Source organism: Diadema antillarum, unplaced genomic scaffold (genome assembly GCF_040938485.1).
Source record: "Diadema antillarum isolate AM-2024a unplaced genomic scaffold, OU_Dant_1.0 scf00000197, whole genome shotgun sequence".
NCBI lineage: Eukaryota > Metazoa > Echinodermata > Echinoidea > Diadematoida > Diadematidae > Diadema > Diadema antillarum.
The window spans coordinates 338,118-362,565 of record NW_027271086.1 but is presented as its reverse complement, the minus strand read 5'-3'; the positions used below and the strand labels follow the sequence as shown (position 1 = coordinate 362,565).

The 24,448-nt window shown below is 39.0% G+C and overlaps 1 protein-coding gene across 1 annotated transcript in view; it reads right to left on the bottom strand.

Moving 5' to 3' along the window:
- Nucleotides 1-3,372: 3,372 nt before the first annotated feature.
- Nucleotides 3,373-24,448, bottom strand: part of LOC139723709 (VWFA and cache domain-containing protein 1-like) — an 88,661-nt gene continuing 67,585 nt past the window's right edge. Inside the window, exons 6-28 of the mRNA XM_071634931.1 lie at nt 22,590-22,734; nt 21,075-21,210; nt 20,280-20,369; nt 19,797-19,931; nt 19,265-19,371; nt 18,683-18,818; nt 17,749-17,898; nt 16,894-17,017; nt 16,379-16,451; nt 15,235-15,313; nt 14,056-14,145; nt 12,883-13,025; nt 12,291-12,388; nt 11,529-11,612; nt 10,958-11,068; nt 10,016-10,138; nt 8,959-9,058; nt 8,179-8,430; nt 7,742-7,860; nt 6,851-6,967; nt 6,008-6,150; nt 5,198-5,473; nt 3,373-4,225 (exon numbers count right to left, since the gene is read on the bottom strand). Coding sequence (XP_071491032.1) covers nt 3,792-4,225; nt 5,198-5,473; nt 6,008-6,150; nt 6,851-6,967; nt 7,742-7,860; nt 8,179-8,430; nt 8,959-9,058; nt 10,016-10,138; nt 10,958-11,068; nt 11,529-11,612; nt 12,291-12,388; nt 12,883-13,025; nt 14,056-14,145; nt 15,235-15,313; nt 16,379-16,451; nt 16,894-17,017; nt 17,749-17,898; nt 18,683-18,818; nt 19,265-19,371; nt 19,797-19,931; nt 20,280-20,369; nt 21,075-21,210; nt 22,590-22,734 — 3,265 coding nt within the window. The 3' untranslated portion in view covers nt 3,373-3,791. The remainder of the gene's footprint in view (nt 4,226-5,197; nt 5,474-6,007; nt 6,151-6,850; nt 6,968-7,741; nt 7,861-8,178; nt 8,431-8,958; nt 9,059-10,015; nt 10,139-10,957; nt 11,069-11,528; nt 11,613-12,290; nt 12,389-12,882; nt 13,026-14,055; nt 14,146-15,234; nt 15,314-16,378; nt 16,452-16,893; nt 17,018-17,748; nt 17,899-18,682; nt 18,819-19,264; nt 19,372-19,796; nt 19,932-20,279; nt 20,370-21,074; nt 21,211-22,589; nt 22,735-24,448) is intronic.

The following is a 24,448-nucleotide window of genomic DNA, read 5'->3' as shown; positions in this document are numbered from 1 at the left end:
CAAGTCTGAAGAATTTTCCCTTTTACAGGTATGCTGAAACTGATTATAAACAGTGTTCTCAGAATCATCTATTTTAGCACCATACAAAGAGAGAGCAATTACTGAGAATGTTGATTCTGAAATAATGGAGAATGAACGTTTCAAAGGAAGGACAATTCTTTTTCAAAGAAAAAACTCTTTTAACTGACAAATATTACAGGTCCGTCATATTCTTGTCTGATGTATGGAATGCATTTGCTGCTAATTTGAATCAAGTTTACAACTGTATGATGATGTTGTTCTGGTTCGAAACTTCATGCAAATTTGACTTATACTGAAAGAACCTTTTCTCTCTCTTTTTTTTTTGGGGGGGGGGGTGTAGACTGGATGTAAGGAATCCATGTTTTTCATCCAAACAATACTGTGGAAAGAGCTTCTAGTTCAGGTTAATCATGTCATAAAAATGGAATAACAAGGTGGATTTTGACTGGCAGTCATTGCTTCTGTTAGTTTGCTGTTGTTTCACGCAATAATAATCAAAACTGAACAAAAAGAAATTTGCACTGCTGTATAAAATTACATGCCAGTAGTTGAAGCTAACATCTGCTTATGTGTCTACAATTTCCTCATCACCAGGAAAATACAAATAATCTAAGAGTAATCTGAAGTCATTCTCACAGTACTGGCACAAACAATTTTATGAGGTACTGTACAAAAAAAAAAGCAATACAGTAGTAAATATTACAATACAATCTTCTTTTCAAAAGAAGTGAATTTGCGTACGACATGTGAATTCATTCCATTTGCGTCATCATAATCACACAAACTCATAATCAGCTCGTTCTCGTAGTCACTTATCTTCAAGTTCATATGGGTGAACGCAAACTTGGTAAACATTACGCAAGAAACAGGAGACAATGTATTAAGACTGAAATACCCTGGGAGGAGGAGGGGGTTACTCTGCCATTCAATAGTACTGGTAGAAACTCTTTACATCATACTTATCCCTACATGGCAGAACACTACATCAATTAATGGAAACGGGACAGTTTCTCCAAAGGATGTACTCTTTTCTACGTTTCTTTTTTTTTCTATTTTTTCTTAAACAAGCATTGATCCAAATAGAAAAGAGACACCTACATGTAGGTACAAGTATCTGTAGATGGATGGTGTACTTGTATACCATACAACATCATCTCATAAATCAATCATTACACCCTCCCTTTCTGCCCTCCACTCTTCATTGGAGATGAGGAAACTGTTTGCCCCTCTGTCAAAGTCTCAGTGTACAGCATACAGGATAAGAAAATCAAGTAACAAACAGACATAAATTTGGCAAATCAGCATATAAACAAAGGATTGGCCTATACTGCAAGAAATCATGGCACATTATATTTTTTTGTCACTTATGTATTTAAACAAGGAGGGGAAATAACATCACCACCCTTTCCTTTGGACGATGTATCTCAAATGAATTTCAGTCAGAAAACTATTATTGTGACTTCAAACAGAAATGATAGTAGGTTTGCATGAAAAGCAAAACAGACACCTGGAAAAAAAAATAACAGTACCACAGAATGCATAGCAAATTTGGAAGCATTGAGGTGTGCAGAACTTATGAACATACCACAGCAACGATAACAATTAAGGGAAGCAATACTTTTTCTTTGTGATGGAACTGCTCTTTTCAGATTGAATACAAAATAATAAATACAGTTTGATAGACAGAAAAATAAAACAAAAAATATCGCTTAGTTTGGCAATGAATTGAATTCTTACAAGAGAAATCGAGAAGTTAGAGCAGTTTTCTAGCAAGATTTCACAAGAACAACTTTCAAAATAAAACTTCCATCAAAAATAAGTTACGGAGAATTAGTTTTACAATGTCATAAATGTGAAGGCAATTCATCATGGCAGAATTTTGATCCAAATATGTGTCATAAAATAGCGTTAAAAGTTTTCTGCATGATAATGCAAGAAGTCGTATTTATCTCGGTCATTATTTTTTTTTTCTCCCCATTCATGCCTGATCCCTTGACAAAATTCTGCAAGACCTATGCAATTTTGAGCAAAATCACTGAAGAACCTTGCATACACACATGCTAATATACACCCACACAGACACACTGTTTGTCTTTCTTATAGCAAATGAGCAACAAAACACTGCTATCTAATTTCCACCTATGATCAGACCAGGTAAATCACACTACAGTGTGATGGCAATGATAAAGAAAGATCACGTAAACATTCAGTACAACAAAAAAAAAGACAATCATAACAAATGGGTTAAAAAAAACATACATTTCATGATTATTCGAAAATTTAGACATAAAAAAGATAACAAAATTGTTGCAATAAATAGCATATTGCTCTGACAAGGAAAAATGCAGACTGTTGTTGTGTACAGGTCTGTCTATGTATTTGTTTGTAAGCACTGCAGTACTGAGCTGTTGGATATAAAATTCCACTTTGCCACAAAACAAAAACCCAAAATTGATGTTATACATGTACTTTCAAAAAAGGACAACTCTGGACATTCATTCATTGAGCATGGAGTGAAGTCATTGTGCGGCGATACGACCTCTTTGACTGCAAGTAGACGATATAGGGAAAATTTCAATATATTAAATATAAATAAAGAAAAGTTATGGTTTATGTGAAAGAACATATCTTTCATATGTGTGCATGTAAGGTCAAGACATGTTGTACCACACACTGCATATCATTTGCAGTTGATGGGGGGGGGGGGGGGATTTTAAAAAAAGACATGGAGTCTTACATACTGATGTCCATGTCAATAGTTTCAAAATACAAAGTTTTCAGCAAACTTGTACAATCATTTTCAATTTTTCCAGGTCCACATGATCAACATTGTTTCACTTACTCAAATATCTTATCAAAATTTCTTCAGGTTCTCTTTGAATACCATCTCTTCACAAATGTTACAATTCTTATGTTAGTGAATTTGCTAGGCTAGAAGATTTCTTTGCAAATGCGTTCATATTCATACCACTTAAAGATTGGCAATCTACTCACATGAAACATAGAGTCATTCCACACTGCATCAATAAGTTGATACATAAAACTCTGGGGGATACAACTTACATTTCATATTTACAAACACGGAACTCCTGTTCGGCTAAAAATACTTAATTTTCAGTACAGCTTTACCACACAAGGTTCTCTAGCAAGTACTTTAATAAGCAGTACCTATGAATACAGTCTATGGCCAGAGTCTAGCGTATCTAGTGATCCAGATTTCACACAATGTCATTACCATCATCCTCACAAAAAAAAAAACCTTCTTGCAAAATGAGAAAAAATTTGCGACTTCTGATCCTCCTCACCAACACGGAAGTTCGGGTGGAAATTCCAGAACGAAGAAAGAGTTTCCAGGTGGGATTACGATGAGGTAACCGGATGACTCTCCAAAGACTCTCCACGCACAGACAGCAAACTCTACAAGCTCTAAATTCGCGGCGGGATTACATAGTGGACTCATATCATCTAAAGGTGTTCTTTCTTGAATACCTCTGTGCATCATAATGAACTACTTTAAAGGTAATCTCCTTCATCTGGCACAACAGCTCTCTCTGCTCATCTAACTTTGATCCTCTGAATATCAGTACAAAATAATACTTTGGCAGTTGTATGCTCCACTGGTAGGTGGGTTTTGCTATGTACAAACGTCTGAGATAAATATACAATAATACCTATACTCTCCAATAATTACAAGTCTAGGTTGTCGTTGTTTTGCTTGTGCGGCACACTTCAGCAAAAAAGCTGAGAAGGTCTGCATGAGAATGTCTTCGTTAGCATGTCGTGTCGACAGAATGCACCTGCGCCCTCGTCCGCATGTGGTGCGACCGTCGGGGCAGCACGGTCTGCGGCGGGGGGTCGATTTTTGGCACGATTGAGGGCGCCAGAGGGTTGTCACAAGAGGGCGGGCTACTGCCTCTTGTTATGAGTGCAGTCCTACATGTTACTGTCGGCAATTCCATCGGTCCATCTACGTGGAGCATTCCCGGGGGCGGATCGACGATGTTACGCTCAGGCGACGCAACAACCGGTTCCGGTTCCACATATTGGTACTCGCTATCCTCGTGAGGCGTCATCGTGCTGTAGCCGTGATCGCTCTCGCTGGGCGCTTGCCCGTGGCGGCGCCAGATGCGAATGCCATGCCGGATTCTCTGATGGTAGGGGCTCGGATGGTGAAGAGCTGCCAAGATGACATTTCCTTGACCATCTACAAGAAAAGAAGGAAGAGATAAAAAGATGTTTGAATAGTGCATCAGAAGAAAATTGACAGAATACTAACACGTGGATGGCAAGGGAGATCATCACCATGGATATTTATTTCTACAACGTAGTCTAATCTTGACAAATACGAAACAGTTAACCTATTCCTTTGGATGGATATTGAAGTGTCCTAACGAAATATGGTCTTGCAAAGAAAGAATTTTAAATGCCTGCCTCACCATTACAAACTATTTTCATTTCATAAACTACAATTTTATTGCCATTAATCAGAACTTCACTACCTACAGGTATCCTATAAATCATTTTGTCTATTATCAATCTATCCACAGATGCAACATCATCCATCATCCATCCATCCATCTATCCATCCATCCACCCACCCATCCATTTATCCATCCATCCATCCATCCATCCATCCATCCATCCATCCATCCATCCATCCATCCATCTATCCATCCATCCATCCATCCATCTATCTATCCATCCATCCATCCATCCATCCATCCATCCATCTATCCATCCATCCACCCACCCATCCATTTATCCATCCATCCATCCATCCATCTATCCATCCATCCACCCATCTATTTATCCATCCATCATCCATCCATCCATCTATCTATCCATCCATCCATCCATCCATCCATCCATCCATCCATCCATCTATCCATCCATCCACCCACCCATCCATTTATCCATCCATCCATCCATCCATCCATCCATCCATCCATCCATCCATCCATCCATCTATCCATCCATCCATCTATCTATCCATCCATCCATCCATCCATCCATCCATCCATCCATCTATCTATTTATCCATCCATCATCCATCCATCCATCTATCCATCCATCCTCCCTTCCTCCTTCCTTCCTTCCTTCCTTCCCTCCACATGTTGCACTTTTAATATGTACACTCTCAAAATCTCAACTCAAAACATCTGATGGTCAGACTTACATGCACCAGGAGGAGGCTGGTTATCGGGGGAGTTGCTCCCGGCTCCACCAGGGTCCGTGGCGTCGGCTGCATCTGCATCTCCCTGGGTCATCCGGACAGAGGTGTCGGAGCCGTTCTGGGCCATCTCCCGCCGCCGCCGCTCCTGGTTGTGGACGTGGTGTCGGTAGATGTAGATGACCAGTGCGAGCGAGAGGATCACACCCAAGAGGGCGCCGGCCACGGGCCCAACGTGGGCATTGGCATCGGTCTCAAAGATGAATGACCGATGTGCCACTACTAGAGAAAAAATATAAATGCATATGTATACAAGGGAGTACTATCATTTACCATAATCTTGAATGTTCTACGATGGAGTATATTCCTTTATGCAGTGTACTCTTTGGTACCAGATGTATGTGTAATACATTAAATATACAGATAGATACATGATATACAGATAGAATGATATTTTACTATTTTTGTACTAGTATTTTGGCATAATCATCCTTCCATATAGCATGCTTCTGTGTACAAAATCTTGTCTCTCCTAAAGAGAAGATTAAAGAAGGCACAAGAAAGAAATCTACATGTAAATGTTATCTTATGATGTTATCCGTTACACCACATTCATTTTTCAGACAGGCACTTCAACTGTTGCATTTTCGGCATTACCAGTAAAACTCACTACCCTAAACTTTAAGCATCCCTTTCGCCATCATGGAGATAAAACTTCCAAGTGTTCCTCACTTCATTAGTCGCATGTTGGAATAATGACCAATATTCACCCAACTGATATTTATATAGGCCACTCGATACATTCTCATAACTTACCAATTTGGTCCTGGTATGGAGTGGGAGCACCCAGCACTCCTCCAAAGCATTCTCGCTGAGTGGCGCAGTATGGATCTTTGAGCAATGTGCTGCCATCTTGGTTGTACTCGCACCACTCACAGTCCAGTACTCCACGGCATGTCCTGTAAGTCAATGGGGGGGGGGGGGGGGGGGGGGAGAGCAGATGAATCTCTAGTAACAATAAACCAAGGTAAATTGATAAAGCCTTATACTACCAGTGTTTGTTACATTTATTCAAAATATCACATGAGACATGTGTTTTGACATACAGATTGCTCATCTGAAGCAGAGTTAATTTGCACAAAGAAAGAAAACCATGTGGAATGTAACCAAAAGACAAGAAAAACTTTCAGACACTGGCCACAGTTATTAATTGTTAAAGTATCTCTGGCTGGTAGTAAGCTGTCAAAAATGTGACATAACATGCCTTTGCCCCTCTCCACAAAGTTCGTGAAATTTTATTTTACTAATATGTATCTCACATTTTTATTTAACACTCCGGGATAGCTAAACTTGACAAAGAAATATTTCTTCCTGTTTTGCTGACCAGTTGCAATATTATAAACTGAACTTTTCAGTTGAGGTCTTTCATATGGTCTCCTTTCAGCAGTTAGATAATGATATATTTCTTTGGCACAATATACTCAACATCACACGTTAACTCTTTTAGTCTCGGCAACAAGTTATACACAATGTCAAAGGCATTTTGAGGATTTGATCGTACAGAGGGTTTAAATTATAATCACACAAGCACCAGTGCACCTGTCCCACTGAGGCAAAATGAAAGAGGTTCAAAAGATTTAAAGTAGAAGCCAAACTGACCCCATGGTTGCTCTCTGATCACACTGGAAGTCGTAACACTGCGGTAGGTCAGCCACGATGGACTCGTCCACGGCCGGGAGGCTGGTGTCCTCTTCCATCCCTGGGCAGCTCGGATTCCTGAGAAAATGGCAGACGGTGATACGAAGAAATATGATTCGTAAGTGTTCTGTCTATTCATCTTGAGGGGTTTTGCAATAGAAACACAACAGACACAAGTCATCTGGAAGAGAAGATTTGTGAGCTACGGTTTAGGAGGCGAGAATGTTAATGAGGATTATGGGGACAAATAAAATTTAAAGATACAGCAGGGCTGGTGCAAAGGGGTTTAGCAGATGAGACCGGTGAGACCCTCATCTTAATGAAGACCAAGTGAGGAGAGAATCATCTGAACATGAAGAAGAAAGACTGAGAGTAAAGAGAAATTAAAAAAGATTAAGAAGGTATTGTGGGGATGTAGGCATAAGTGACATTACTGGGATGGAAGAATGTTACAGAAGGAAAATGGAATTGTTGGAAAAGGGTTGAAAAAAGGAACTCAAAATAGCACATTTCAAAAAGGGCATTTCATATGGTAGAGAAGGCTCCATGACATTTGCTCCTGCCACAATTGCTCCCATGAAATATCTTGTGCGCCATTAAGCGAAACATAAATTCTACCCACAAACACAACCCTAACCCTAATCCTAATCTTCACATCACACTAAACCTAAAACCCTATCACAACCCTAACCCTAACCATTAAGTCCTTGGAGAAAATAAGACCAGAGCAATTCTGGCAGGAGCAAATGTCGTGTCATCGGTAGAGAGAGAGAGAGAGAGAGAGAGACAGGCACACAGACAGACAGATACAGACAGAGTGAGAGAGGGGGAGAGAAGAGAGAGATAACTTACCCATCATCATCGAGGTTCATAATGTCCCCGGTGCAAGGGTCAAGCTCAAGACCGCACTCGCATGGACACTCACACTCCTCCTGCTCCATCCGGTGACAATTCAGACACAGCCGGTCAGTCTGGAGAAAAAAAAAAGTATCACCAAAACATGATCAAAGAACCAGAACACAGGAAAATCATTTCCTCATAGATCAAAAAAATCAAATGTCTTCTATTACTACTGTTTAAAAACAAATACAAGAATGACCACTTATAAGATTTAAATCCAAAGCAGTCTATCCTGTTGTCAAGGAAGACTATATAAGATGGCAGCTATCATCACAGTTTCCAATGGCACCCTTTTGATCCCAGCTCCATGTACATTTGAAAACCCCCAAACTGCCCACTGCCAGCTGTGAGAAAGCAAAGTCACTGGAGGGAAGGCTCCCACCACTCACCATGCTGCATGGACAGAAGGCGGTGATGAACTCGCAGGTTTCGTTGACCACACCCACAAAGGTGTTGCTGAAGGGGATGGGCATCATCTTGTACTGGATGCAGTGCTCGCTGTGGAACTTGTTGGCGACCACGCCCTGGTAGCTGGTGTTGAAGGAGTAGTAGCGCTGCACCGTCCGGTTGCCGAAGCGGTTGCAGCGCAGCTTCTGCACAAACTCGTCGTGGTAGAGCACATCATTGGAGATGAGTATTTCCTGAAAGAGAAGAAATGAAGAAAAAAAAACAACTTTGTACAGAAGTCTACTTATAATGTCCAGCTGGTAAAAAACAAGCTGTAAGTAGACCTAAGAAACCAAAAAAAGTATCAGCCCATCAAAAATTTCAAGATATGTGTGCAATGCCTGGGAAATTTTACTTGTTTTTCTAACATCATACAATGGACATTCTGTGGTCACATTACAATGTATTTATTGCCTGGTGTTGAAAAGAGTACCAAGGTGATGATGTCTCAGTCTTTTGGTATAGCTTGGGTTGGAACCAGGTGCTTGCATAAACACTCGGGCCAGGTGATGAGGTTGTTTAGAACCAATTTCTGTGGTAGTGAATGGCTATGACATAACACTTTGGTACTCTATATGAGTTAATGCATATCAGGCTTTCATCCACACCACTGCATTCACAGGTATGCATATGTGGGTTTATTCTGAGCGTGTTCAAATTTGTAATGTTCACCATAGGTGGAGTTAACATAATTAAATGAAATTCAAGAGACTCAAACTAACCTGATGGGTGATGTGCTGCTTCTCCATTGGTCCTCTGCCCAGAGGTTCCACAAAGTATGGATGGGCAACCAGGTATCCCCTCTCATCCATTACAAAGCATCTGAGGAATACAGAGGCAAGAAAATCATGGAGGATGTGATGTAAAAACACTGGTCTATCAATTTGACTAGCTCTTTTGACAAAAGGGAAATGTATCTTGTTGTAGTTGTGCAACTCTGCTGTTTCAGGTTTGAAATGTAATAACTAGATGATTGGCATCACATCAACATATGGGTGGCATGTACATACAGTCAAGCCTGTCTATAGAGGTCATCCACAGGAGACAATTTAAAAATAGTGGATGTTATAGACAGGTGGCCGCTATAGACAGATTGTTTAACATGCTTTTTCTCTCTGAGGGAATTAATTTTAGTGGTCGCAAACGCCAGGTGTCCGCTAAAGACAGGTGGTCACTAAGACAGGTTTGCTGTATTAGCGTAAACTTGCACCTCAGCTCTTACCTATATATCCGGGTTCAAACTTTTTTTAAATCTGGCGTCAAATGAGACATTCTGACATCTTTGGTTATTGGTAGCAGAGGGTTGTTACTAATAAAGAAAGAAGCAATCAAATTCAGGGCCCTAGCAAGTTTGAAAGCTGGCTTGATGAGTTCGCCTTCTTCGCAACATGATAGATTTCAGTGAGTATTGCTGCAGTTCCTTAGTGATTTTACACACCATAAAATGTGTGGTATGTAAGCATTGTGAGATCCATAATGAACCACACAAACTCCCAAGGTACACGCTCTCAAACAAAACACCTTGAGAGGCAAGTTTCCCATAGACTAGACAATTGAAGGATGACAAAGATCTTGCATATTGTGTCAAGTATTATGAAAGGTCATCAGCAAATACTTGTACCTGAATTTTTGATGTTATACGGGAAATCTTTAGAAAACTTTTTCAACCATTCATTCAATAATTTTTTTTGTTTTGCCAGAGTTGAAAGCTTTCACATCACAGTGGATTATAATGCAAAGGGTGAGATTTCAAGTATTTCTATCGCTGGTATCACATACCTGATGTGCTTTTCTGTACAGACCGGCAGGGTGTCGGTCAAGAGCTGGTAGAAGTACGGCAGGGTGATGTCAATCCCCATGACAGCCACAACGTGGTCAGTTTCCGTGTGGTAGCCATTCGATCTGGAGGACAACCAAGAACATGAAAAACATACAATCAGGGGTTAATGCCAATTATAAAATGGTAATATGAACCCTTTTCAAATGATTGACTGAAAGCTTACATGCAACCAATACAATGTATTTGTCTAAATTCCCAAATTCACTTTTCACCGGGTGTTGGTATGCTATTAAATGACAGCACTACTAACAACTGCCAGTCTGCACTCAGTTGCACTGTCCATGTATTTTGCATCCATTGCACTTGTTCGTGTGTGTGGTTCAGTTAGCTTGGAGCTGGAGCTGGCCTTGGAATCTTGCAAAAGTGGCTACAACAGAATTTAATTCATGACCACTATCTCAGAAAACAAGTAATGCATGTTACTTGGTCAGGCATAAGTAAACATCTCCTTCTTCTGCTTTTGAACAGTCCAAAACGCACTCTGCCTTGACTCATGTATTTCAGATACATGGCAAAATGAAAAGTAGACGTTATTTTTGCAAAACAGCGACTGATCTAATAACAAACACTCCAAATTTTACTTGCAAGTATCAAATTAATCTTTACGGATTTTGTTTCAAGTAAAAGGACTGGCAACATCAATAATTCAGTTCCTTCACTGAAATCGGATCTTTAAAACAGATCACATCATTTGCTGTGAATGCAAATAGCTGTGCAGCACAACATACATTTGTTACTTGTTGTGATGATCCTAAACTGCAACTCCTTTGAAGCTCTATAAAAACACACAAAAGTTACTAGACAAATTTCAGTATCCACAACCCATCATACCCCATGCATGGCATCTCTTTATTGTGTTTCATCTTGTTTTGAACACTCACCTTCCCTCAAATATGACACGGCTGAGCGTTACAATGTAACCAGCGCCACCAGCGTCCAGGTAGGGAGAGGAGAGAGTGATCTTGCCCGGGTTGTCCAGTGCCCTCTTGTACCTGGGGGTTGGGAAAGCGTTTTTAACCATCACTGACTGTTGTCCAGACTTTGTGCCAATATTTGAAGCTTTAGCAGTGTCATGCATAGACTTGATGTGTGCATACACTCTTCACATCGAGAACAAGGATTCCTGTACCTAACTTACAACTACAAAATAAGACATAGATAGCAAAGCATGATATACATGACTGTGATAAATTTGTGCGTGTATCATCACTATCTACAAAACAGCTAGCCTGTGAATCAATACCAAAACATTGAATACACACAAAAATATGTACATGAATCGAATAGAATTTCTCACCCATGTACATGTGCATTGTATATTGTAACTTCTATTTGATATGCTATGAATATGCAAGGGGCACAACCACATCTTAAGATTTTTTTTTCACCATGAAATATGTAGCAGACATGAATCCATTCAATTTTCCCTTTAACATGGTAAAGTGTACATACCAAGGTCGCCTGGCAGGGTCAAAGGTCTTTGACATCAGCGTCCCTGGATACATCCAGACAGCTCCACTGGTGGTTGCAACATACCTGCCATTCAAAATTGAACAATGGAAGATGCATATATTATGTTCATCAAGAAAAGTGATCATAATGGGTGTTCTTGACACACTGATGCATAATAAGTTTTAGCAGACTTGAGGTTTTAAGAAACAACAAATGGCAAATGGACATCTACGGTACATAGACTTGGTTAGAAAAATGCTAGGCTCTGCATTCAAGCTGAAAGTTGAGATAAGTAAATCTGTTCATGAGATCGAAGCAAAACTTTGAATGAAAGAACTTTGTCCTTCAACGACTGCTGCATTTGGGTGTTTTTAATGCGTTCCTAAACAATATCTGCCAAGGTAACATTTTCTCTATTTTAAAAACAATTCAAATTCACTCATACAGTACATTACAGTTGAGCAGACACTTGTAGCAGGCAGGATTCGGCAGGCAATATACAGCTGTAAGTACAAGCAGCTGTTCGATACATTCCTAGCAATTACCATGTACTACACAGAACTGCAACTGACCATGTAAAGTTAGCAATGACCATGTACTAATACAGAACTGCGATGTACTGTAAGGCGCTTTTAATCCACCTTTAGGCAGCGCTGTTGATTGATAGGGAGACTATGACAGCATGCAAACTTTGTGAGGCAGTGCCCAACTTTTATCCCATCATTAATCATTTGATACAAAGAATCCTCCAGTTTTCCTCACCTCCGGACGATGTATTCGGTGTTGTCGCTGTTCAGAATCTGCTTCATCCACGTCTTCTCGATTTGTCGCGTGACTGCAACATCATTTTTTATGGTTGACTGAAGGGAGAGAGAAGACAGACGAAACTTTCATATTGACATCATGTGAATTCAATAGGAATGAATTAAAAATGTAGCAACAACGACGATGGCAATGAGATAAATAGCAACATATGTGTAATTACAGTGGCAAAAAAATATGCAAAATATGTTATTATTGTACATTTGTGAGATACAAATTAAATACTCTGCTAGCTTCATGGACTACGAGCACTATCACTACCACTTCTACCCCTACCATCACCACCAACTTCTACCACTACCACTATCATCACCAACTTCTATTACCACCATAACCACCACCTCCACCATCACCATTACCTCCTACCACTACCACCTTCTACAAATACTATCATCATCACCTCCTACCACTACCAACATCACTACCACCTTCTACCACTACCATCTTCTACCACTACCACCAACACCATCACTACCACCACCATCACCACCACCACCACCACTAGAAGGACGATGATGGTGACACATTGTACCTTGAGGCCTGGGTTGGCGATGAGTCGCGTGTTGTCGCTGAGGTAAGCCATGTAGGCCTGGACCACCAATTTGGTCTCCTCCTGGCTAAGGTGCTCGTACGGCGAGGCGAAGCTACTGGCCGAGAGCAGCAGACTGCTCCCATCTGCACATACAAGAATGAATGAATCGAAATGTTGATTTGTTACTAACCCTTTCTGTGCCAGGGACTTCGGACAGTGCATACAATTCAATGGAGTTTTCTGGGCTAACCGGCACTCAAAGCTCACAAAGGGTTAAAGTAGGATTGAGAGTGTGAGATGTGCTGCTGAAACATAAAACACAAGCACTCATGAAGTATGTGCACACAATTTTCTACCCCATTCTGCAGCGCTACCTAGATCACTCTGTTTGAATTTTAGCCACATTTCCACAATTCTCTCAATGGTATTCCTCTGAAAGATACACAGCAAATTCAAAATCATTTGATGTGGATCTTTGGAAGATGACAGAAAACAAGCCAATGAATCAAAAGTGTGAGATGAATGATGGAACCAAAAAAGAAATGCCTTGTTTATCTACTGCAAATACGGATGTGTACATTCCTTCAGACTTTTAATCATCTGTTACTTTTATGGCATTGGCTTTCATTATAACTATATGTCACTTTAGATTGTTAAGAGACTGATTGCTCAAATGCCCAACCAAGGCAGGTGCAAAAAGAAAGTTTGAAGTGATTGTTGTTTCGGTTACTTATGTTTGCAAGGAACACCCTCGTGGAGCAGGTATCCAAAAGAATGGTAGCACTGTCATATAAACAATAAGTTTTCATCTGTGGAAAATACATGTACTTGTTTTAAATACAAATAAAACACATTTCATCCTTACAGAATCAGCGCAAATGCCTAAACCATAATTCTGATGACTTAACCCAATATCATAACAATGTACAATTGTAATATAACAAATCTTGCCATTTGTATCACATTTGAATTGACCTCTTTACACCATCAGGTGAGAATGAGAAGGGCGATAAGTTGCCAATAAAGCCATAGTGGTCGAGGCACCTTAACACCCTTCTCATTCTCACCCCACAACATGGAGTTAGCGAAATATAAACAAAACAAGGGGAGACTGAGATCTCATTCACTGGGGTGGCACACCCTGCCCTCTGGCCTCCCTACTTTCCCTCTCACCTAGAGTGGCTAGCTGCTTGAGGTGCATACACATGACGCTGGAAGGCAGGAGGTCCAGGCGGTGGTACATCAGGCTCTCACCGGATGAGACTGCAGGGGAAGAAATATCACATGTTTCAATTCCAAACTCATCAAGCTTCGTCATGTCTTTCACATGCACAACAAAGACATCCCTATCACGACGTCTTTCCCCATCTCCCCTGCCACACCCCCCCCCCCCCCCCCCATCGCGACCTCTATTCCTAATATCCTGTCCCCTCCTCACACTATCATACAGATATTGGCTTTTTTTTTAAAATGCAATATGACACTTGACACCCTCACAGGAGTTATATTTTCCGCAAGGGATTTCAATATATTGCCTCAAGGGGAGAATATAAGCAAAAAGGGACTGTCAAGTATATATTACAATGGCAGACAAGGCAATATTTGTTATATCATATGGTCTACATATGACTAGTCATTTCAATCCAGCCCCATCAGCAGCAAAATTCTTAAAGGGTATCATTTGACGTGACGTCACTGCTTGCAATAAAGTGATTTCAACCTCGCTGCAATAGTCACATGACTGCATTATGACCAATCATTGACCAGTATTTTTGTAGATTATCAAATATTACCAGTGTGATAACATACCTCACAAGAAAGAGCGTTGATATGCTGAGCAGTATGTGTAAACATTTTCAGTGTAGCTGATTGCTTTGAAAATATGACAAAGTAAACACTATCAACTCAACTTACAGAATCAGATTTCCAGAAACTAAAATTATATTCATCCTAGAATATACATGTACTATGCCCAAAAATTGTTCATGTCACTTCCCTGTCCAATCAAATACTTATTGAAGACTACTGGCTACTGAGGTGTACCATATGCCTGTATAAGGTATACGAAGATATATATTACTGTATCATTTAAACTCAGTTTTCACGTTCCCATATGTTCAGGTATACCCTGATTTGTTGCTGTTGTTGCTGTTACACATTGTATTGTTAAACCAAGAAATAAGCAATGAAAACAAAAATACTTTATGAAGCTGACTGACATCTATGCAGGGCCAGCTTTAATTGATCTCGTGCATATATTGTTTGTTCATTAATACAATTTAAGAATAAAATGATATTGCTTTGTACTCTTCTACAGGTGGATATTTTGGAATATAACCCAAATGGACTTACCTTTTGTGTGTCTTAGATTTAAAATGTCCTTTATTTCTGTCAGTACAACTGCAACCACTGTGAATGGAGTTCCATCAACCTGTGAATAACAACATTTGCAGCAGGTCAAATCAAAATGACAATTTTCTAATAATGTCTACGGTCAAACTCATACAAACATGCACATGAAAGATCAGAGGAATTTGACACACATAGTTTTAGAATTGGCAATAATGCAATCTCCAATAAAAACACACAAACACAGACACACAGAAAAATATCATCACCCCATCATAAAACTGAATTCGCTCCTTTTTGTAGTCAACATTAGTAAGCAGCAGAAGATACACGTATGGTGTGACTAAAGCTTCTAATACCTCCTTTACATCACATTCATATGCACCTGATTCGCATATGTATTGGCTCATTCCATTCTTCCCCTATGCTGTTAAAACAATCGGGAGACCATTCTCAATGCATTTGTAGCAAATTCTAAATTTTACGGAGAATGTTTCATTCTCTACAGGCCTTTACCTGCAGAGTTAAGTGCATGTATTACTTTCTTTACCAGCTTTACCGAGGTCAAAGTTCAACACTACATTTCAATGCTACCCTTGTACTATTCAGAAGAGTTTGTTTAAATTTCCTGTACAGAATGTAAGGAGGTCACAAACCTGACACACATGCACTACAAAAAAAAAAAATATATATATATATATATATTTATATATGAAGAGTTTGTTCGCAAAAACCGATAAGTCCATATTTGCCAAATGGAGATATTTGCGATTAAAGGTCGAAAAAAATAAAGAGAATAATAAGAACATTTTTGCTTCTTTTGACCATAACTTCAAAAATGTACCTTTATATGTAGTGACCAATATATCACTTAAAAGGTATTATTTTGTACTTTATGACAGAGATCGTACTTCAAAATCTTCAAAAATGGACTTATCGGTTTTTGCAAACAAACTCTTCATATATATATATTTTATATACAGAATATCTTCTCGTAGACCCTAAGCTGTGTCTCATGCAAAAATCATATCTATGACATCTAGTATTACAGGAAACAATAAGATTGATATTCATATACTGCCCTATTTGCAACATGCCACGAAAACAAAGCTGGAGCTGGAAAAAAAAAATGACCTCATCTACTTACATGTTTCCAGGAGTACCTGGCTTCTATTGTCTCATTCATAGAGACTCGCAGAACATCACTCCCAGACTTTTCCCTGCACGATAATTGAAACATGAAATTTGTATGGTAATACATCAAAACAAGTCAACCTTGCCTTGGGCATCATCATGTTATCAAAATATCATAAAAACAAAAGATTGTTTTTTGTTCTTGTTTTGTTTTGTTTTTTGTTTTTTGTTTTTGTTGCGAATATCACAGCAAATTATACACACCATAATGTCTGAACTTGTTTATTCTTTCCTATTTTAAGAATATCAAGTCTGTAATATATACTGGTAGACCATAAACATCATATGTAATATGTTCTGATCAAGTTTGCATTACTCACGACAAAGTACGTTAAACTACACATATGACAAAATAAATTGCCATGGTTCATATCATTTACATGTGATTATTGCAATACTGTGTGAATGCACTATTAAAGGGTGATCGACCCATTCTTTCTTTCTTTTTCTTTTTCTTTTCTTTTTTACCTGAGAACAATCTCTTGAAGCTTGTCAAAGCCCACAGACTGCTCAAAGTGTCTGATGCTGGTGAAGATGGGTTGCTCGACAACCAGAGACGGCTTGGGCAGGGAAGGATGCATGATGGTCAGACCTGAAGAGCAGAGCAATATAAAAACACTTGGCGGAGTCACAAGGAGAGATAAATACACAATTCACATTCTCCCTACCATCTGTGTCAATTTCTGAAATACCAGTGTGTATCCCAAAAGAATTTCTGAGATATAATATATCATGGTTTGTCGTAAAGTATACCAGTGAGATGTACACTATACACACACTCTCTATAATCTATGTCAATTTTTCTAAAATATTTCCACAATGTATTTCTGAGATATAGCATGACATAAAGTAAGAAATACATTACAAGTGAAATAAGCAATTTTGCTACTCTTATATTTCTTTGCAGCTTTTGTCAATCTACACAAATATCGGTAAATCATGATAACTGTGACTGCTAAACTGTAAAAGTGGAAATATTCATGTATTTCGCACAACCAGAAACCAGAGTGAAAATAAAAACATGCAAATTTCTTTGCACGTTATATGTTCCACTAATAACTAACTTGATTCCGCGGAATTAAAAACATGCGAAATTCATCTTAACCAGCCGAGCACGTAAAAAACTACTTGTGTGAAAATAACCACTTTTACAGTACATGAAACTGTGTCTACCTGTACATGCATTGAATTGCCCCTTATCACCCTCACAAACAATATGGATCAAATACTTTCCGATCGATATCTAACTATTATATGTCTCATCTTTTACACTGCAAATTCACGACAATGGCGACGTCTATTTCTATTCCCCTCTGGTCTTACCCTGGTCGTCAATCATGAATGCATAGGACTGGTCGCCTTCCTCAAAATAGGTCACATCCTCCAAAATATCCGCCATGTTGATGTCCAGTCCCACGATGCCGAACACTTGGTCGTTGGCGTAGCACGGCCGCGTCAGACTCATGATCAAACCTGTGTCACGACAGATTAGGATATGCAACAGCATTCACGATTACTTCATCATTTCCTTTCCCACAATACTTCCATATGGACAATAAACTCTATACACATCACATAATGGTAGTTTCTAATAATTGATGTATGCTCATTGTATTGGTGTTTCCTGTAAGGTAAACGCAGTGGTTTTCTTGCTTGGGTAAACAAAGTTTGTCATGCAGAGCTTTAACATTATTTAGAAAGCTTTCAAGAGCAATTTTTTGATGTTATAAGGTGAGAATTCATTGAAATCAGGGAAAGGGAAACATACATGTGTCCATAATTTTACACAAGACAGAGTTAAGAAACAGAACAAGCTTACTACATACAATGTCCTGATGGAAATGTAGCAGTGGAAACAATATGTCAATTTCATAATGTACTTAATAATGCAGGTCATCTTTTCTTTTAAACACAAAGTCTTTCCAGTGTCTCAGTGCAGTATTTATGGAGCAGACATACAAATGTAATACAAATATAAAACTAAGCTATCACGATGCACTACTCCAAATATTGAGATGGGAGAAAAACTGTTCATCTTTCATATGGTCGCAGAACATCGGACACAAGAGATGTGCTGTGCCACTGATATGAGGTCAGAAACAGCTCATTCTATATGTACATTTGTACATCACAAGCAAATATTCCTTGAGACTTATGCGCAATGCCTCGGAGATACCATCCATGAAGATTTCATGGACATTCGCTGTTGTGCATAAATGAATGAAGGAGAGCACAGGCAGTGTTTGCAGGCGTTTACCTGTCCCCGTGGAATCCATGTACGGCAGGGAGAAGGAGACAGGTGCCTGGCTTGGTTGCCGTGGCAACACGGTGTAGAAGGTGCCCATGGTTGACGGGATGTGGCTGATTGGGTTCAGCACTGTCATGACTCCCATCTGTAGAATCATAGAAAAAAAGGGGAATGTGCAGGGATGAGCTACATAAAGCATGTGAGAACATATTTCTCCTGATTATTCTATTAAGTCATAACAAACAAAATGTCCCCATAAATTTCAATATAATGATAACCAGGTATTCACTGCTACCAAAAGGAGAGATAATAAATGCTACAAATGACCATGTTAGCAGATTTTTTTTTTCCTATGAAATTTTCCTCATTATGTATAATTAATGCTAGTAATGCATTTGTCACAGCACTTGCCAAAAATTTCTTTCCAACTCATGATTGTGTCTGCAATCCTGTTGATATCAGTTACTTCCTATACTGTTACTGATCACAACTTGTGTGAGATTTCTTTTCCAACCCATACTGTGCGTCATTGCTCCTAGCATTTCACTGCTACACAATGACCAAAGCACTGTAAAAAAAAAAATTTCCTACCGGAACTGGTGCCTGCTGAGGACCTGCCGCTGCAGCCCTGTATGTTCCATTGTCCTGCTCCGCCAGGTCTCGTAGGAAAGACAGCTCTTCCAATTCAGTCCTTCCTTCTGTAGGGGATTAGATGGGGAGTGAAAAATAACATCTTTATATTGCGTGACATGTGACTGGTTGGCTGAGCGCTATGAGACATCCATTGTTCTTCTCAACAGCTCACTGTCATTGTCATGCACATTCTCCAAATGTCAACAGCAACATTACTAAACTAAATCTGGATAGGAAGTTTTGCTTTCATAATGTTTCGCTATTACTAGTACCGTAATAGTACACTGCATTTACTCTTTTCATTTCACAACATATCCTTGCATATTTTCTTTTTATATACAAAACCTGCATGTATGTCATTATATTTTGTCAAAACATAAAAATAAATATTCAAATTATTTGAAAATTATGACAAGTTTTCAGACGAGATGACAAATCCAGAAGAAAGAATGATAGTTGGAATGGTTTTAAAACAGCATCACAAACTCACGTTCCACCAGGGGGTAGGTCATGATGACCACACGGTTGTTGAGTCGCCTGTTCTCCGAGATGGCAAGGTTGATGACTGACCGGACCTCTTGCTGATTGCTGGCGTGGCCGGTGCTGATGTAGAGGATTACGGAGTCTGTCGCAAGAAAGGATAACGCACAAGTCGAGATTAACAACATAAGCTAACATGTGTGGGACTAAGCAATTGTACATTAACTCTGGGATGATTTCTGTTGCAAGAGTGGATTACACATAAGACGAGATTAATAACATGAGCAGCACATGTGTGAGACTAAGCAATTGTACATTAACTCAGGGATAATTTCTTTTGCAAGAGTAGATAACACGCAACACGAGATTAATAACATGGAATGTACATGTGTGGGACTGAGCAATTGTGCATTAACTCCGCGATGATTTTACTGCACGTCACAAAGCACAGGGCATCTGTCTGCACATTGTATACATACAATGTGGACCCTACCTGGTGTGGAGCCATTGGACTGCTGTGGGGAGGTGGACCTCTGTATAAGCTCAAAGGCTATTCCCAATGCTGCTGTATGATTGGATGGACCTGCAAAGGAGAATTAAATAACAATGCAGTAGTAGTGGTGGTAGTAGTAAAGTAGTAGTAGCAGTAGGAGCAGAAAAAAAAGATGATTATAATCATCATCATCATCATCATCATAATCCTCATCATCATAATCAATCATAACGATGAAGGAATAAATAATATAACCACTACCTCAAACTACACAATCATATTCTCAAATACGAGTCCACAAAAGCTTTGGAACAAGTAAATCCAGCATCCATTCATTTTCAGATCCATACCACTGAAGAAAACAGAAAACAAAACTCTGGTCACACTAGATGAGGTTATTACAAACTGTGTTTAATCAAATGATTTCACAAACAGGGCCTACAATGTAATCATAACAGTACTAACATAACTTCAGATTGCTAAAGCACTAACCAGCAATAAAAACACAAGTGTAGCCTGTTCATACCCCCACGAACACATGCACAACACAACCACACGCAAAGTCAACAATGCATCAGCTTCCCAGGAGAACGCAGCATAACAAGTTGTGGTAAACCAAACGACAAACAACGGCGCAGTCAGAAAAGACCGCACACAAGCAAGTCCAATGAAGTCCTAGCCTCTTCCTTCTACATATTGTACAGCTCCTTACAGACATTACATATTGAGCAGGAGATGGGTTAGAAGCAAATTTAAAAAAAAAAAAGAATGCAGGAACAGAATCCATCAACTTACCGTCAATCGCCTTGATGCCGTTAATAAACGTGATCAGATGCTCTTTGACTTTCGCCGATGCTGGTGCCAGGCTGTTGTCATAGCAACTGCCGGGCTGACTGACGTGCACATCGGATCCCATGCTCAGGACAGCGACCTTTGGTTTTGTTTTTTGGGAGGGGAGAGTTATTTTCATCAGTAAAAATATAACTTTTCAAATGCAAAAAGATCACAGCGCAATGATATTTGAAGAAGAGCAAGAAATATGAAGCCTAGATACTTCATACACATTGAACCATTGACAAAGCACAAGAAATATCCGTAGATTGCTGTGATGAAAATACACCCCTACAAAAATTTAGAATTGCAAAATGAAAAAATACTCAACATTTCATCATCTACATTGAATGCTCTCTGATCAAATGTCTTTAAAGGGATGGTATAGTTTTGGTTGAGATTGGGCTTCGGGTTTCCAACTTTTTTTGTGAAATAATTAGAAACCACTTAGGAAACATTTCAGAGCATATAATTTTATGAGGTATTCAAAGTTTATATGATGAAAATTGATTTTGAAATGGCTGAGATAGACCAAAAAAAGTAGTCCTAATACAAGGTGGGACCCACCTTTTATTAGGACCACTTTGTTTTTCTTTATTTTTGGATGTCTCAGCCATTTCAAAACCAATTTTGATCACATAAACTTTGAATACCTCATAGAATTATAAGCTCTGAATTACCTCATATAAAAGTGGTTTCTGATTATCTTCCAAAAAAAAATTAAAATGCGAATCCCCAATCTCAACCAAAATTATATCATCCCTTTAAACAACCTCCCCCCCCCCCCCCCAAAAAAAAAAAAAAAAAAAAATTCTCTTATCCGGGCATGAAAGAGATATATTGAAATTTTCATGAAGCCCTCTGCAGCATCAAGGACACTTGCCAGCTCCAAATACAATTCTGTATGCACAATGTAGAAAGAAGGTTTTTTGTCAATGAAAAATAAAATGAAGTCGCCGGAAGCTACTTCTGTTTATTTCCCTGGTCATTTTCCACAATGTAAAATCCTAAATGCAGGCAGACATACTGCTCTAAATACAATTCTGTATGCACAATGTAGAAAGAAGGTTTGGTAATGAAAATTCAAATGAAGTTGTCGGAAGTTACTTCCGTATATTTCCCCGGTCAGTTTCTAAAATGTACAATCCTAAATGCAGGCAGACGTATGGCAATGATACAGATATCAACCTTTCTGTTTCACTAGCTAGACATAAAAAATGAGGGGGCAAATTTCGCATGAAATAAACTCCACCTAGCTCATCACCAATTCCCTAACCCGTAGAAGACGAGATGATTTTGCTATGTCACACATTTCCCATTCACATCTGCTGGGACTGGTCTTCAGTGGGTTAATTAATCTACAGGTTTTAAAATGCCCTATGAAGGGGAGCGACTCCCTGGAAATCTTCACCACTAATTAGCTATCCAAGCACTTCGGGTTGGTTAATGATTAACTAGCGTATAGGGAACAAACGATACCTTGTCCTTCCGCGAGAGGGCGCCGAGTGCAATCTTGGCAGCCTTCTGGGCAATCTCCAGGGAAACGGGGCTGATGGAGGATCCCCTGTCGATGATGATCACCACGTTGGTGGCTGTCGGCCTCACCGTGGAGGCATACAGACTCCTGATGAAGGTAAAACAAAAACAAAACAAAACAACTAAATAGGGGGAGTTGTGGTATGAGTGTCAAACATTTACTGATTGTATCATCACAGTACAGACCGAGGAGTGATTCCTGGCATGAAATGACTCTTTTTGTGGTAAGTGTGGTCAGAGTGGTGGAACGGGTATCTTGATCTCTGACTAGAATGCCCCCTTTGGGTTACTTAATACAGTACATGGCATGTTAGATTTAAAATGCTGCGATTACTCTAGGTGATGCCACCAGTTTCTTTGTCTGCTGGAATGTTTGTTAACTGGCTTGTGTGTCTGTGCATCTGTCTGTCTGTCTGTGCCTGTGTATGTCTGTGTGTGTGAGAAAGCGAGTTTGCTTTGTTGAAAATGTCACAGGTTGTGTGTGTGTATGTATTTGTTATGTGATACAGCAGCAGAAGTGAGAAGAATACAGCAGCTTATTTCTGTTGAATTTCATTGTGAAAATGAGCCTGATATTTAATAAAATTCAAATAAACAATATCACAACAACAGTGTATACATTATGCATAATTTGTATGTACCGGTATGCCAATATACAGTGTACGTGTCAACAGATCTTCATCACACATTCATTAAACTTCATACTTATCCCTATCAAAAAGAAATGTTATTTCAGCTTATATTTCAGATAAGTCATCATACAACTGCAGATCTTCTTTTGAAATCATAAGAGAATTTGATGCTAGAACGTACAAAAGTCATTATAAGATCATCTTCTCACTAATGTGCAGTTGGTTGCTTTTCTTCTTGTAGACTGACTAGAAAATATACCCGGAGACACACAACAATATCACTGCAGCAAAAACGAGGATATTTTCCACACTCTAAAGAAAGTGCAATTGAAGGTGGCTGTCACTCCAGCTCAAAGATATTCAGTATTGAGGGATGATGCACAGCGATTCTAATATCAAATGTCACTAAATCATTGAAGGTCCCCCTGGGAGAATAACCATATAACTTTATTGACAGCTACAAACATAATGCATGTAAAGGGCAAGGGTACTTTTTTTTTTTTAGGTACGGCATATGTACAATTTCATCACAACAAGATGTTGTTGTTGTTCTTTTTTTCAAAATCTGTATTTGATGGATGATTTTGTTGTCATCAACACCCTTGCATAATGCATTTCCCTTAATACAGCAGTAAAAAAAATACATATACAACATCAAACATTGAGCATCTTGAAGAAGAAGATCTACATTGTACGAGGTATCTGACAAACCAAGCATTATTGGCATACATGATACATGACTATACTAAGGCATTCTTTAAATGCTCTGTAACTGAGATTATAATTGGTCAACACTATCAAAATCAATCTTCTTCTATAATTGCACACATTTTATGTATAATGAATTAATTTGGTACAATAATTTCATACAGTTGGTGCAAAATGGGATCAATCAATGCTTTGAAAAAATAATCAATCAAAATCGGTTGGTGAATAATGAATAAATGTCAATGGAAATAATATTGCTCTCACTTGTTCTTAATTATTCAGAATACAATAATTAATCATTCAGACCCAGAAAGGTTTGATGACTGATGGAAAACCGGAAAGAGAGGCCAGATAAATGGCTCAAAATGATTTCACACATACAGTCCTACATGATATGAATCTTATCAAATAACTACCAATCAAACTTTACAAACAAGAACATCTTCCTGAACCATGTACAAT